The 13,560-nt window shown below is 50.3% G+C and overlaps 2 protein-coding genes across 4 annotated transcripts in view; one reads left to right on the forward strand and one right to left on the reverse strand.

Annotated features, from left to right (window-relative positions):
• Positions 1-1,141: 1,141 nt before the first annotated feature.
• On the reverse strand, positions 1,142-3,268 carry LOC126569553 (2',5'-phosphodiesterase 12). Its single transcript, XM_050226770.1, has 2 exons — positions 2,021-3,268; positions 1,142-1,920 (listed from the first exon to the last, which is right to left on the reverse strand). The coding sequence occupies exons 1-2, from the start codon at positions 3,226-3,228 to the stop codon at positions 1,242-1,244; spliced, it is 1,887 nt and encodes a 628-aa protein (XP_050082727.1). The 5' UTR covers positions 3,229-3,268; the 3' UTR covers positions 1,142-1,241.
• A 585-nt stretch (positions 3,269-3,853) lies between these two features.
• The window catches only part of LOC126569973 (integrin beta-PS), a 12,822-nt gene continuing 3,115 nt past the window's right edge, over positions 3,854-13,560 (forward strand). Inside the window, exons 1-6 of one of the 3 annotated variants that reach the window (XM_050227416.1) lie at positions 3,854-4,395; positions 7,934-8,544; positions 8,631-8,859; positions 9,489-9,573; positions 12,903-13,337; positions 13,427-13,560. The exon at positions 13,427-13,560 is cut by the window's right edge and continues 1,102 nt beyond it. In XM_050227416.1, coding sequence (XP_050083373.1) covers positions 8,088-8,544; positions 8,631-8,859; positions 9,489-9,573; positions 12,903-13,337; positions 13,427-13,560 — 1,340 coding nt within the window. In that variant the 5' untranslated portion in view covers positions 3,854-4,395; positions 7,934-8,087. Of the gene's footprint in view, positions 4,396-7,933; positions 8,545-8,630; positions 8,860-9,488; positions 9,574-11,274; positions 11,360-12,902; positions 13,338-13,426 lie in introns of all 3 variants that reach the window. The other 2 variants (XM_050227409.1, XM_050227425.1) reach the window with 2 other exon arrangements.

Raw genomic sequence — 13,560 nt, forward strand, 5'->3', positions numbered from 1 at the left:
TTTAGCGGCAGAGTTCCCGGACGAAGAGGTGCTGGAACTTTTACAATTTGCCATAGACAAAATGGCGTACACAATCAGCGACCGCAATGGAAAAATCGTTCGGTCCGTTAGGGACCTAGTGAATGAAGTGAAATCAAAGAAAGCAAATTTAGCCGCAGCACCATCTCTTCTGAACTCCGGTAACAACGCTTCGCAGGGTGCTCTCCCCAATACGGGCAAAATTCGTGTCCTCAAGAGAAATGTGCCTGACAACAACGCACAAGTGGAAGAAAATATAGTCTCTCCAGGGAGCAAAGATGACGGAAACGGTGTGCCAAGCCAAACGGTTTCTATGAGGCATCCGATTAGAGTGCGACAATTTGCAGCACTAAGTCCCGAAAACAATCAAAAAGTGATGGAAGTATTACGTAAATGGCACGTACCAGTTGGTTTACCACCAAATTCGAATATACCTACTGCAGCATCTGAAGTGCCATGCGCAACCCAACCGGAAGCTCCTTCCGGGTCTTCCATTCGCGCGGCTGTCGCTAAGCCGGTGGTTAAACAAATATCATTATTGCGCTGCAATCGCGATAAATTACCTAAAAATTAATTTAACTTTATGTATTTATCATTACAATCAATTATTCAATATTTACTTATTCAATTGAAGTCACAGCTTATCCAGCTTATCCAGCAAAGGAACATAATTATTGCGATTCAATCGCGATCAATTACCTCGACAATCGTTTAATTTAATAATTTAATGTATTTACCATTGCACGAAACAACTAAATGAAGTCACAGCTTATCTATGACACCAAAAGGACCTAACATGCTCTAAGTAGATAGCTAGATGAACCAAATGGTCGCGATCGATGACCCACAAGTTACCGACACCGTGATCTGTTAAGGGACGATTTGGAAAGCCATCAAATCTCTTATCTTAATCTATTAACTATTCTTATTGTTGTGATCTCAGAAGAGCTTGGCTGGATAGTACCAAAAGGATTATCGGTAACGGAACGATCAGAATGAACTATGTGATTAAACTAATATTTACTTATTGAAGAGCTTGGCTGGATAGTACCAAAGGATTATCGATAGCGGAACGATCAGAATGAACTATGTTATTTTTATACTCAACTGAATTGAATTGGAATATTAATAAAACATTGAACTAATTTTATTGTTGTTTCGTTTGTTCGCCCGATCCGAAATGTTTCAAACTTAACACCGCTGAGGGACACCGGGCCCTTAGCTCACTCGCCTAGCTGCACATTCCATTTCAAGTTTGCTACCAAGGCAATATGATCGGAGGGAAACACAGGCGACGGTATCGCTTCATACATATTGAGCTCTTCTTCGCTAGGCATGGGAATCACATCCGTCACCTGCAGCAGATCGGTCTGATAGAAGATGTAATCGATGCACGCAGCAAACCCGACAGTATAGTTGGTAAACGGTGGACAACCACAGGCCGATGCCATCGGAAACGATTGTGCCAAAGAAACATTGCGAACTGCCTCCAGCTCGTTGCTCTGCCAGTCTGCCATTTCCGGGCCAACGTACCCTTCCGTCATTAGCCGGTAGATGCCACACTCTGGTACGGAATTGAAATCGCCACAGAACAACAGTGCCAGTGCTTGCTCGCCCAGATTGTGCTCCCTGCGAATCCGTTCGTACACGCGCCGTATGTGCAACATCGCGAAACCAAACTGCAACAAACGTATGTGGTCGGCATCTGGATGAAAGTAGAGATGGATGTTGGCGACCAGCAAGTACTTATTAGCCGCACGCGAGCGAAGCAACGTCAGTTGCAAGGCCGTTGAGCGTTTCACAATTCGCTCCACCAATGGCCCGTTGCCGCATACTTTATCCCATAGCTCGGGAAACTGATCCATGATCTCGCTGACGATCACGTTATTCTTCTCGATAAAGCTGATTGCGGGTGAAAGAGAAGAGAAAGAGATGGATGATGGAAATTACAGTGGGCATCACGGTAACGGTCAGCAAGGCGAACGGATTGCTGTTTACTTACTCAAACTTTCCGGTGTCGTAAAACGTGGCCAGGCCTTCCGCAGTGTTGCGCTTCGGTAGATGGCAGCCGGCAAACTGTTTCTGCCCAAGTATAGGCAGCAGATCGCAATCGAAGATCTTGGTATCAACCTCCTGCAAGCATAGGATATCGCCTCGGTAGCCCAGCAGCTCCTTGATGAGCAGCTGCTTCCGGTAGTCCATCTCGAGCGCGTAAGGCAGACAGTAGCCGAACAGCACCGTTCGACTGTACTCGGAATCGGTGTAGTAGTCCGCGAGCAGATTGTAGGAAACCACACGAAACTGATCCGGTGGCAGCTTGCTGGGCGTGAACAAATGTCGCACCTCAAACGGGCACTGGCCGGGGCCGGCTTGGACCGGCCGCGTCGCCACGATTTCGGTAGTCGGACCGACTCGTCGTTCCTCTCCCATCGGCGTACAGCAGAACTTTAAATGGTAGCCGATATCGCTCGTCCGCACCAAATACGTCAACTCCCGGCATACCTCTTCCCACTGGATCTGCGTGGCGTTGTTGCTGGCGGGCATCAGACCGCGGTACCAGCGGTATTCGCTCTGGGCCACCGTCGCAAAGTGCAACTCTAGCTTCGCCGGGTAAACGTAGAAATCGGCCAGCATGGAGGAGGGTAGCGCCACCGCATGCACCTCCGGACTGTTACAGACAATCCGGAACTCATCGTCCAGCACGGTGAGAAACACGTCCTGCTCGTGGTCGATGCGAACCAGCAGTTCCGCTATCGTGATGCCGCTGAATTGCTCCTTCCTCGTACCGATGGACACCGTGATAGGTGACGATGCGACTGACGGTGGCTGTGTCCGTACATTTTCCTCCGCTGGCGCCGGTGCCACCGCAGCTGGCTCCTTTTTCGACCCTTTCCGTTTACTCTTTTTGGAGAGCTCCTTGTCGATGTTACACCGCATCCGCTCGAGGCAGACCTCCAGCGGCTCGTCTGTGCTGCGGTTCAAGTTGAACACCTTGTCGATCCGATGTTGCGCAGCCACCAGGTGAAACCGGATCTGGCAATGGCTCTCGCCCGGCAGGTGCTTGAAGTACGCTGTGTGCATCCTGTACCGGTGCGTCGGATGAAAGTTGGAACCGTCGCGCCGTGATATTGTTACGCCCAAAACCAGCCGTAGCTTAAAGGATGTGCTGGCAGGATAAGATGTACAAAACTGTTTCACCAACCCCAACATTAGAGCCCGAACGATCACAGTGCTGTGTGTGTGGCTGGCCAGTGACGGCTGTCATTATCTGGTAAAACTCCCAGGATCTGGTCCAGGACGATTTTTTTGTTACTCTTTTCCACAGGATCATGATATAAAAACCCAAATTAAGGTATTAAGAAAGGGGAAATCGGGTGGGAAACACTTTTAAAATTATAAACAAATTTTTAATGTAGACATTCACCCCCCACCCCTTCATAAACAGCATAATTTATGCTTATGCTCATTTATGCTGTGGTCAACTCCCAGGATCTGGTCCAGGACGATTTTTTTGTTACTCTTTTCCACAGGATCATCATATAAAAAACCAAATTAAGGTATTAAGAAAGGGGAAATCGGGTGGGAAACACTTTTAAAATTATAAACAAATTTTTAATGTAGACATTCACCCCCCACCCCTTCATAAACAGCATAATTTATGCTTATGCTCATTTATGCTGTCGTCCTGTGGAAAAGCGAAACGCAACAAATCGTCCGACGGAGGATCTGACGGTTAACCCTTTACTTTACTCTCGCGGATGCTGTCGCGGATGATGTGGACCCTGCTTTGCGATGTCATATGTCATCACCGCATCACCGGTTCTTGGTCGGCTCATTCCGCGAACACCACCCGAGCGCAGCGGTAAGGGGTTGCCACCGTCGCCTGCTTCGGCCAACATAACTGTGCGCCTTCCTTCCCCCGTACTACTTGCGCACGCGCGCGGCCGCGCCCGCATCTCTACATGTGTGCGTATTCGTTTGCTTCTTGCTGTTGGCAGTTGCTTCTTCGTCCGCGGAATTAGGTGTGTCGCGGAAAGAGTTATCTCGAAAAGCGACTCGGGAAAGTGAGTAGCGGTGGCCGTTTTCGGCACTGTTGTGTGTGTGTGTGTGTATGTGTGCCCGTTTAAGATAGCGAAGAAACCTGGTCCCTCCGCCTCAGACGGAGGCGGCTCGTCGATCGAGCGATCTCTCGCTGGTGTAGTGCTGCGTTGTTTGTGTCCTGTGTGTATTACCCCATCTGACGCCGTTCTATCCGATCGTGTGCACGCACACAGCTGCAGCAGGAGCAGGAAAACCGTCGGAAAACCGTCGGAAAACCGTCGAGGACCGGGGCCCTGGTCCGCTTGCCGAAAATCGCTCGGAAGCCAAAGACTAGCGGTAAGCAAAGCTGCGATTCCACATCGGATGTGCTGCGGGGCAGGGGGTTGCGGTGTTGGGGAGGAAGGGAGGGAGTGCTAAGTTGCAGTTTTATCGCGCGAATGCGCCATTCCTTATTGATACTTAGTAGCATCAGCAGCACCTTATCGCTGAGCACCACCACCACCAGTCAGCAGGTGTAGCGTGGGGTTCGTGGTACGTCTCCTCCCTCCCTTGTGTGGACACCATACACGCCCAATGATGCATGCATATTGAAAGGCCTTGCCGAGGAGACCACTCAATAACCACTAGGAAGAAAAAAGGTACCACGAGAAGAGAAAGGGAAAAATAAGCCGTAAAGGGGGTTGTTGGGTAACAATTCGGCGTCGCAGAATAATCTTTCGATGGCCACGGTCCACTAGCGGGTCCAATCTTGTGGCCCGGTGGACGAACAATCGCCCAAAATGGTACTCGTTCCACCATCTGTGCCAGCTAGATCGATCAACGTACCGCCAGATGGTGTGGATGCTGCTGCCGCTGCACACAGTCACGGGCCGCGCACATACATGTACAGTTGTATGTGACAAGCGACGAGTTGCGTGGTGGCTGGGAGTGAAGCAGGAAAAGCGATCGCGTGGGTGTTGCTCAATGCCACGGGGTAGCTCATAGGAGCAAACATTCCTACCAACACACAGACACTGCAGCATGCATTCATGATTGACGCGAAGAAAACACTTGAAAAATGTGTGTTGAAAAACTGGAAACCGAGAGAGAAGGAGAGGTGCAAGTGCATTGCATTCGCTTCGGAACTACTTGATCCTGCCGGATTCCGTAGTGCAAAACAACGGTGCTCGGTTGCTCCGCTGCGGTTACACCCGTTCCATCGATCAGCCACCACCCATTCAACCTCGCCCTCTGCCACCGCCAACGCCACCGCGGGTCGGTCGATCGGTACCAGCATTCTACAATCAGTCAACAGCAACCTCAATCAGCGGCAGAGGAAAACGAGAAAACCCCACACCGAACTGTGCACTCTGAGTGAGTCAGCTGAGAAGGGACGGCCTCCTCCTCCTCTTGCTGATATGATCCCCCTCCTCCCGTACACTCCCCGCTACACCTTACATCACCGTACCACTCGTCTGCCCGGCCCACACAGCCCACATGCGGATTTATTTTTAACCAACCAAACCAAAAACCGATATTCTAGCAGATGACGATCTTCGCGGCGACGGCGCGGCGCGGCGCACACAATCCCGAGCTGTTCTCGATACACAGCGCACGCACGCAAGCGGTTCACATACCAGCACCAGAAAGGAACGGATAACTGCTAGACGGCGAAACAAACACATCTCTTGGTCTCAACGGATGCGTGCGCGCGCGAACGCCAAGGCGGCCAAGATGCGCAATCGTGCAACGCGTAAGGGATCCGCCGCTCACCTCCCTTCGGAGCGGGCGGACCGAAGGTTGATTCGTGGGCGAATGCGTTGGCCGGCCACCAAGGGTGGGCTTTTTATGGCACCTTCTACGGCCCCCTGGGAAAGGCTTTCCGGCTAGGCAAGGTGTGCCTGGGTTATGGCACGATCTGGAAACCTCCTTCCCCAGGCCCTGGCCTAGTCCCGCCGGACCATGCGATCGCGGATTCGATCCCGATCGCCACGGTAACAGCCAGAGAGCCGGGCGGGACAGATACACCATCCCACACATTGCGCGTGCGCTCAACATGCTAGCAGCCTAGCGCACTAATGCGCTGTGTGCGTGTGTAAAGGGTTTGAATAATCCCTTATTTTTTGGTCGCGCGAAAACCATCCCTAACCCCCTCACCACAGGCTTCGCACTGCGGTGGCAATCGCCTGCAGTCAACGTTTCGCTGTTTTCTGTTTTCCATGGACAGAGAGAGAGAGAGAGAGAGACACACGCAGAATTGTACTTTTAGTAGCACTTCCTCCTCTTTTTCCCTTTGGATACGTTTTGACCTAGATTGCGTGGTGGCTCTTCGTTTTTTTTTTGTGTGTAACACAGACATGCGTGCGCACCACTTTTACGGCGGATGTGCAGCTCTACTGCCTTTACCAGAAATCGCTTGAAATCGCGGCAACGAATGGTAGCTCGCTTCGCTGCCGTAAAAGGTGCACTTGACCTCGAAGCCATAGCCACCGTCAGCGATGGTTGGTGATTGGTGTCATATTGGATTCACCGATACCTCACAGACACATGCACAAATTTGACCTAATTGGACAGGATAATTAGCTGCAGGACTGAAGGGGGTGGTTAGGGCCAACAGTGACCTCAGCACTCGATTTGAAACGTGTGCGTTCAGAAGGGCAACAGTGGCCAAGATGCATTACGTCATCGTGACAGACCAACATGAGTCACCGCGTGAAGTACGAACCGGAGCTTGGAAGGGGGTTGGTTTTTTCTTTCTTAAGATGTTCCGGATGTTGATTCATTCGATCCACAACTGTCTTCTCCTGGTTGTCTCATCGTTTTTCTCGCGAATTCGCTCCTCTGATAACCACGGCACGGCCCGAACCGTTCGGTTATCCGCCAGACGAGATGCATTAGTCTGGAGCCGGGGCGCCCTGACTGTGCGCACACCAGCAAGCTAGCTAGCGAGCGCTTACGTACATGATAAGAAAGAGAGAAAGAGAGATACGATGACGGGTTAAGTTGTCGCCGGTTCCGTACGCGGTTCTTACACAAAGCAGTGGGTGGGGAGGACATTTGTGATCTTGTAAACTTGTCTTGTCAACGTCGCATTCCATCTGCGCGGGCAAATGCAACGGGCGCAATTACTGAGTTAAGAAACAGTGAGCTATATTTTTGTTTGGTTTGTTGTCATTCTTTCTTCTTCTTCGCGTGCTCCAACCCTCGTATCTGGCGTGTTGGCCGCGAAAGACCCGAAGAGAAAGTGGCCAGTGGTTGTTGGGATTGTATTTCACATTACTTACCGACTCGTCATGCTCAATGCTTGAGCAATATGGCACGCTTCACATTTCTTCCAAGCTAGGATCGTCGTCTGCTATTCCCATCAGCTATCTCAGGGCACTAACAGCACTGGCCCCCGGGGCTGTGGACAGAAAGGGTTAATTTACGAAGAGCACGAACCACCAACGACAACCCTAGATGAACCTCAACGATAACGGGAGCATTATCCAATTTATGCGCATATTTGGCGGTCTATAATTTAGCAATTAGGGGTGCGGCGTTATCTGCAGTGCCTCCCGGGAAGGGGGGCGAACAGGTCATGCTACGTGGCCATTTCTTTTCCCTCCAGAAACCAGAGTCGGGCGTGCGTTCGCATGGCGCGGAACTTAGTGAAAGTGATTAAACAGCGCGCTGTGGGACCGTGGAACTAGAGGGGGGAGCGCGAGATCGTTCATATTTCGTTCGCTAGGAACAGTTGCGCTGTGCCGGTTAATTATTGAAGTTTTCATGCTTGCGTCAGTGGCGCCTACTTTGCAAAACGCATCGTTTCACGTCGTACAATTGTTCATCAATTGTTCCCTTTGGTTCCCTGGGTTCCGTAATATTAATGATTCCTTTTTTTATCGCTTGACAGCAAATTGGTACGACCACGAACGGTGATACGGTGCATTACAACGAGTTTCACCAACCCTTTGGACAGTCAGAGCAGATAAGCAGCAGCAGCAGCAGCAGCAGGAGCAGGAGCAGCAGTTAAAACAATTTTGTTATTCACGAACCACCACGTCACGATGCGACAGCTGCTGTTGGTGTTCGCAGTGGCCGCCGTGCAGATGGTAGTGCTGCTGGAGCAGGCCGCTAGCGAATCGTACCCGGTGTCGACCTGCCCCGGTAAGTCGACCTGCGGCCAGTGCATCCAGACGAAGAACTGCCGATGGTGCAAGGATCCGAACTTTACGCAGCCCCGTTGCCACGGGCAGATCGAAAACTACTGCGCCGAGGAGTTTACGGTTGATCCGAGCAACTCCTTCACGCTGATCCAGGGGCACGCGCTCAGCAAAGCGTCGGGTGGTGCGGCCGCGGCCGGTACGAGCGAATCGCAAGGTTCGTTCTACTCACAATCCCACCAACAGTCCAGCTCCTCGTCCTCCAGCTTTTCGCAACAGTCGTCATCATCGTCATCGTCGTCGTCGGCCGGCAGCATCGTTCAGATTTCTCCCCAGCGTGTCGGGCTCCAGCTACGGCTCAGTGAGTAATATTTGCACCGCCCAATCAAGAAAGGGCAGCTTTTGTAATTCACACCTTGAGACACTCCCCGCCTTTTTCTTTTCCAGATGAAGTCTACAACCTGCACGTGAACTATGCCCGGGCCGAGGACTATCCGGTCGATCTGTACTATCTGATGGATCTGTCCAAATCGATGGAGGACGATAAGGAAAAGCTGTCATCCCTCGGTGCCGAGATAGCGAGAGAGATGCGCGGCATCACCAGCAATTTCCGGCTCGGTTTTGGTTCCTTCGTGGACAAGGTGCTCATGCCATACGTTTCGACCGTACCGAAGAAGTAAGTATTGCCTCCCTTGCCGGGACTCCGGCGGGTCATACTGGTGGCGAGTGAGTGTTGGAGGGTTACCCGGTGGTCATCCGGAAGACCGAACCGGGATTGCTAGATACAGGCACCGTACCGAATGTGGCCATAATGTAATGGGCACTGTGGCTGTGCTGTGTAGTTCGCTTTCGGCGCCGCTAATCGGTCACGTAACTGTTTAGGTAGAGAACACACACCCTGCCCCCTTGCATACCCTCGTCTATCTGTCCTTTTTTGTAGACGGTTCACCTGGCTGATCATCACGGTTTTGTTCCTTCATCGAATTGCTAAAAGATGTGTATTTTTTGTATCTTCTATCCGTTGTCGATAACCACCCATCTCCCGTTACACGCAATCCTTTACCGATAATAATTTTCCCTCCTCCTATTATCCTCCTCTATCCTCATTCCTGCCCTTATCACTTATGTCTTCCATTTGCATCCGCCATCCCGACGTTTGTTCTGTGTTCTCTTTCTCGTGTTGCCACCCATTCCTGCCCCCCCGGGTGTTTCTGACTGCGGTGACTTCACTCTTCTACCTGCGGGGTGGGACCGCTGGTAACGTGGTGCCCTTTCAAACTACGCGAATCTTGTGCGCTCGGCTAGGCTGCAGAACCCGTGCGATAAGTGTGTAGCACCGTACGGCTATCGGAACCACATGAGGCTGAATTTGGACGCCCGCAGCTTTTCCGTAAGTGATGACCCGTCAACTCTTTCGCCTGCCAACGCTTTACCTATAGTTTCCTTCACTACAAGCACGACGACCGAACCGTAGACGGGACGGCACTAGATTCTCTCGGACACAGGTTAAGCAGCTTCAATATGCCCATGGTATCCTTTACCATTGAACTATTTACCGCCGCTTAGCAGAATAGGATAGTCGAGTTTGTTTAGCCATTACTTGCCTCAGCGGTTGACGTTGGCTAGTTTTTTTTTGTGTGTCGTTTTCCCTTTCAATCCAATACTTAATCCATAATATTGTGGCACATCCTTAGCGTCAGCGGTACCTTTTGATTGGTCATATATACTAAAGTTAAGTTACTCTCCTTGACGATGTAACCTGTGTCCGTTTACAATTGTGTGCCTGACACCTTTAGGACGCAATTAGGCGCCTCTTCGAAGCGTACGAATATCATTGGAAAAAAGCACACAAACAACGATGCCCCTACACACGCGCGCACAAACAGCGTGACCACAATTTCCCGTTTATTTAACTGTAGCCCTCCGGACGGGCTGAGTCAGCTATTTCTTTGCTCCGTTTTGCGTCATTTCGTTTGTATCGTTCAATGTTAGATAGCTAGCTTCCCTCAGTATCAGAATGTTTTCTCATTTCCTGGCCTTTATATTTTACGTGTTGTGCGCGTTGCTGTGCGTGCGCGTGTATAAGAGGAGTGCCTTCCTATGAGCTTCGTATCTTACACTAGACCGTGGACTAGGATATCATAAATCAATAGCGAATAGGCTAGCAGATTTCTAACACTTTCTCGTACCGATGTGTGTTGAATGTCGTTTGAATGTATCTGTTTGTAACTACTGTTTGTTTTTTATATATATATATATCTCATTGTGTGCACCGGAAAGCAAGCAACCAAATCTAGTGATAAAGGCTAGCGATGGATAGCACCCGCCTTCCGTGTGCGCAAACGTAGCTGCGGTCACAGAACCGAACTTCGAACCTTCTCGCGTGCTGGACCAACCGGTGCCAGCATCTAGTATCTAGCGTAGCCGCGTACCGTTGTTTTCCGCTGCATGTGTATAACCATTTTTTGTTTATAGTTGTTGTGTCCTGGCGTGTTTATGTGTGCTTACTGTTGTCCTAGTTCAGCATTTGTTCAGCATCTCGTGTGTAACATATTGTGTGTTCTATAGCGGCTGCGTCTCACCTACCGTGCCCTGGAGGGCATTTGTTGGAATCATTCGCCGATGGTCCCTTTTGGGTTTGGTTTGAGCCGGGTTCATGGTTTTACGCAACACATTCCTGCCATCATTCCCCCTTCATGCCACATCGTAGTTTCCACAGCTGGGAGGGTGTCGGGTACACGATTTTCATTTCACCTCGACGGCCTTTCACCTCGATCTCGATCGCGATCCCGTACAAAATCCGTCTCGTTCAAAGTGTCCTCGAACTGGTGTGTTCTTGCACTTGTACGTGTAACACTCCCATGTTCTATCGATCCTGTAACGGGTTCTACTACTACTAAGCGGCAGAATGTCGCGGTGGTCCCGTTCGTGTTGCCGTGTAATGGGTGTGGACACTCCCGTGTGGACGTGTGGAAAAATACCAAACGTACTGCAACGCGTCCGTCTTTCCGTCAGCACAAGCCCGACCAACAAAACAGTAGCGAATCCCTAATGCTCAATGTGTGCCCTCTTCCATCTCTTCTCTTCTCAGTTTGCTTGAACCGTGCTCCGGTTGTGTTGCTCCCTATGGCTACCATAACCTAATGCAACTTAGCAGCGATGCCAATCGTTTCACTGTAAGTGTCCCAATCCTTTCCAGCGTGTTTATTGAAGCAACAAACCGAAATGAACCAACACCAAACCCACACAGACGGCAGATGCATAAACAGGGATTACATTAAAAGAAAAATGGTGTGAAAACTGGCGTTCAAAAGGGGGAGGGAGGGGGATTCACAAAGAGGGATATCAAATCACAGACTACCAAATCGGCAAACACATGCTTCGTGACACGAACGAACGCAGAGTGTCGAGTGTCACGGTTTGGCCCCTTCCAAAATTTCACGGTTGCGCACAGTTCCTATTGTTTCTCCATTCGCTATCATTTTCCTTCTTTCTCTCTTTTTTTACTCTGCTAACCTTCCAAATAACCGAGCGCCGCGACTGTGTTGCTAAGGGCTCCGGCAACTCTGGCGGGGCGTGCCAATGACCACGCAGAGAACCGTGACTTGGGCGCTGTGTCGCATAACCAAACTATGCCTAACCAGGAATATTAACACCTACACCGTCACCGCCCTCGTTTGACAGGGGCAGGCCCTCATTGTTGGTTGTTGGTTTGTTCCGAAGAACAGCTGCTTTGCCCTGTGTTCTCTTCTGTGCTACCTTCTCTTCTTTAAAAAACAGGACATTGTTCGTGGAGTTGCCGCAGATATACATTGGCAACACGTCGGAACTCCGTGAGCTTTCAAAAGGTTGTTCAGTGACTTGGTTGTGGAGTGTGTAAGTTAGGAAAAACGTAAATTTCCAAATGCACTGGCGCGCTATTGAGCTTGTCTCAAAACCGATTCTGTACACATCATTTCACGTTTCGTCCGCTTGCATTGGCATTCAATTGGATGCATTGGATCAGAGTTTCGTTCGTTTGTACAGAGTTTAATCGGTAACACCACTATGCCCTCTCCTATGATTGCAGATCGCAAAGGCGAGCTTTCCTTTCCAGCATTGGCTAGCATATGTCTTGTGTTGCTCCTTTTTTTTTGTTGTTGTTGTTGATGTGTTGTTATTGATGCCGTTCGGCGTTGCAACCTAACACAAGCTGGTATCTGGTCCATTGGGCGGATGTGAGCACTGAACCTTCTCATGTGGCGTGTACACTAACACTGGTCCTTGGTGTGTCGTACTTTAACATTGGTTGGTGCATGCCGCAATCTTCGAATAACCATGACTCAATGCTCACAAATCGTAGCACCACCTGCTCCCTTTTTCTTCCAATTGTTCTATCTTGCACCTGTATGAAAGATTAAAAAAAATCCCTTCTCTTGCTAACTGCTAACACCACACACGCAATCACACACTAGCGATTACTGATGGTTTGCTTCTGTTGGTACTCTACTACCACCTACCTATTACTGCCAATTGTTTGGTCACTGCCGCAATTTGTAGCTCACATTAATCAAATCGAATTAAATACCAGCGATGAATGGGCGATGTGGTAGTAAAACGGGACGAATATGATTATGATGTCACAAGGAGGAGGAATGGGTCGCATCGAGCAGTCAGCAGACTAATTGTTTTTTTTTGTTGTTCTCTACCACCCGTCTGCTTTGGTCCATGTGCGTGCAGGAAGAGGTGCGGAATGCGAACGTGTCGGGCAATCTGGACGCACCGGAAGGTGGCTTCGATGCCATCATGCAGGCAATCGTGTGCCGCGAACAAATCGGATGGCGTGAGCAGGCCCGCCGTCTGCTGCTCTTCTCCACCGATGCAGGCTTCCATTACGCCGGCGACGGCAAGCTGGGCGGTGTGATTACGCCCAACGATGGCGAGTGCCACCTCGACAAGGATGGCTGGTACACGCATTGGGACCGGCAGGATTACCCGAGCATCTCACAGATTAATCTGAAGGTAAAGGAGAATGCCATCAACGTGATCTTCGCGGTCACCCTCACCGAGACTTCTGTGTACGAGAAGCTGTCCGAGCTGGTCGAGGGTTCGTCCGTTGCGATGCTGTCCGAAGATTCGTCCAATATCGTGTCGCTGGTGGCCGAACAGTATAAGGTGCGTAATCGGTATAGTCCGGTTCGTGATCCGGTTCCGCTCACACGGTTCAATCGTTTGTTTATTCCTTTATGTTTTATTTTTCGCAGAAAATCTCATCGTCGGTGGAGCTGAAGGACAATCGGACGGATAACGTGATCGACGTGAAGTACTGGTCCCGGTGCCTCGGCAACACACTGACACAGACGAACCGGTGCGATGGGCTGAAGGTTGGCGAAAAGGT

The sequence above is a fragment of the Anopheles aquasalis genome, chromosome X (assembly GCF_943734665.1).
Source record: "Anopheles aquasalis chromosome X, idAnoAquaMG_Q_19, whole genome shotgun sequence".
NCBI classification, from domain to species: domain Eukaryota; kingdom Metazoa; phylum Arthropoda; class Insecta; order Diptera; family Culicidae; genus Anopheles; species Anopheles aquasalis.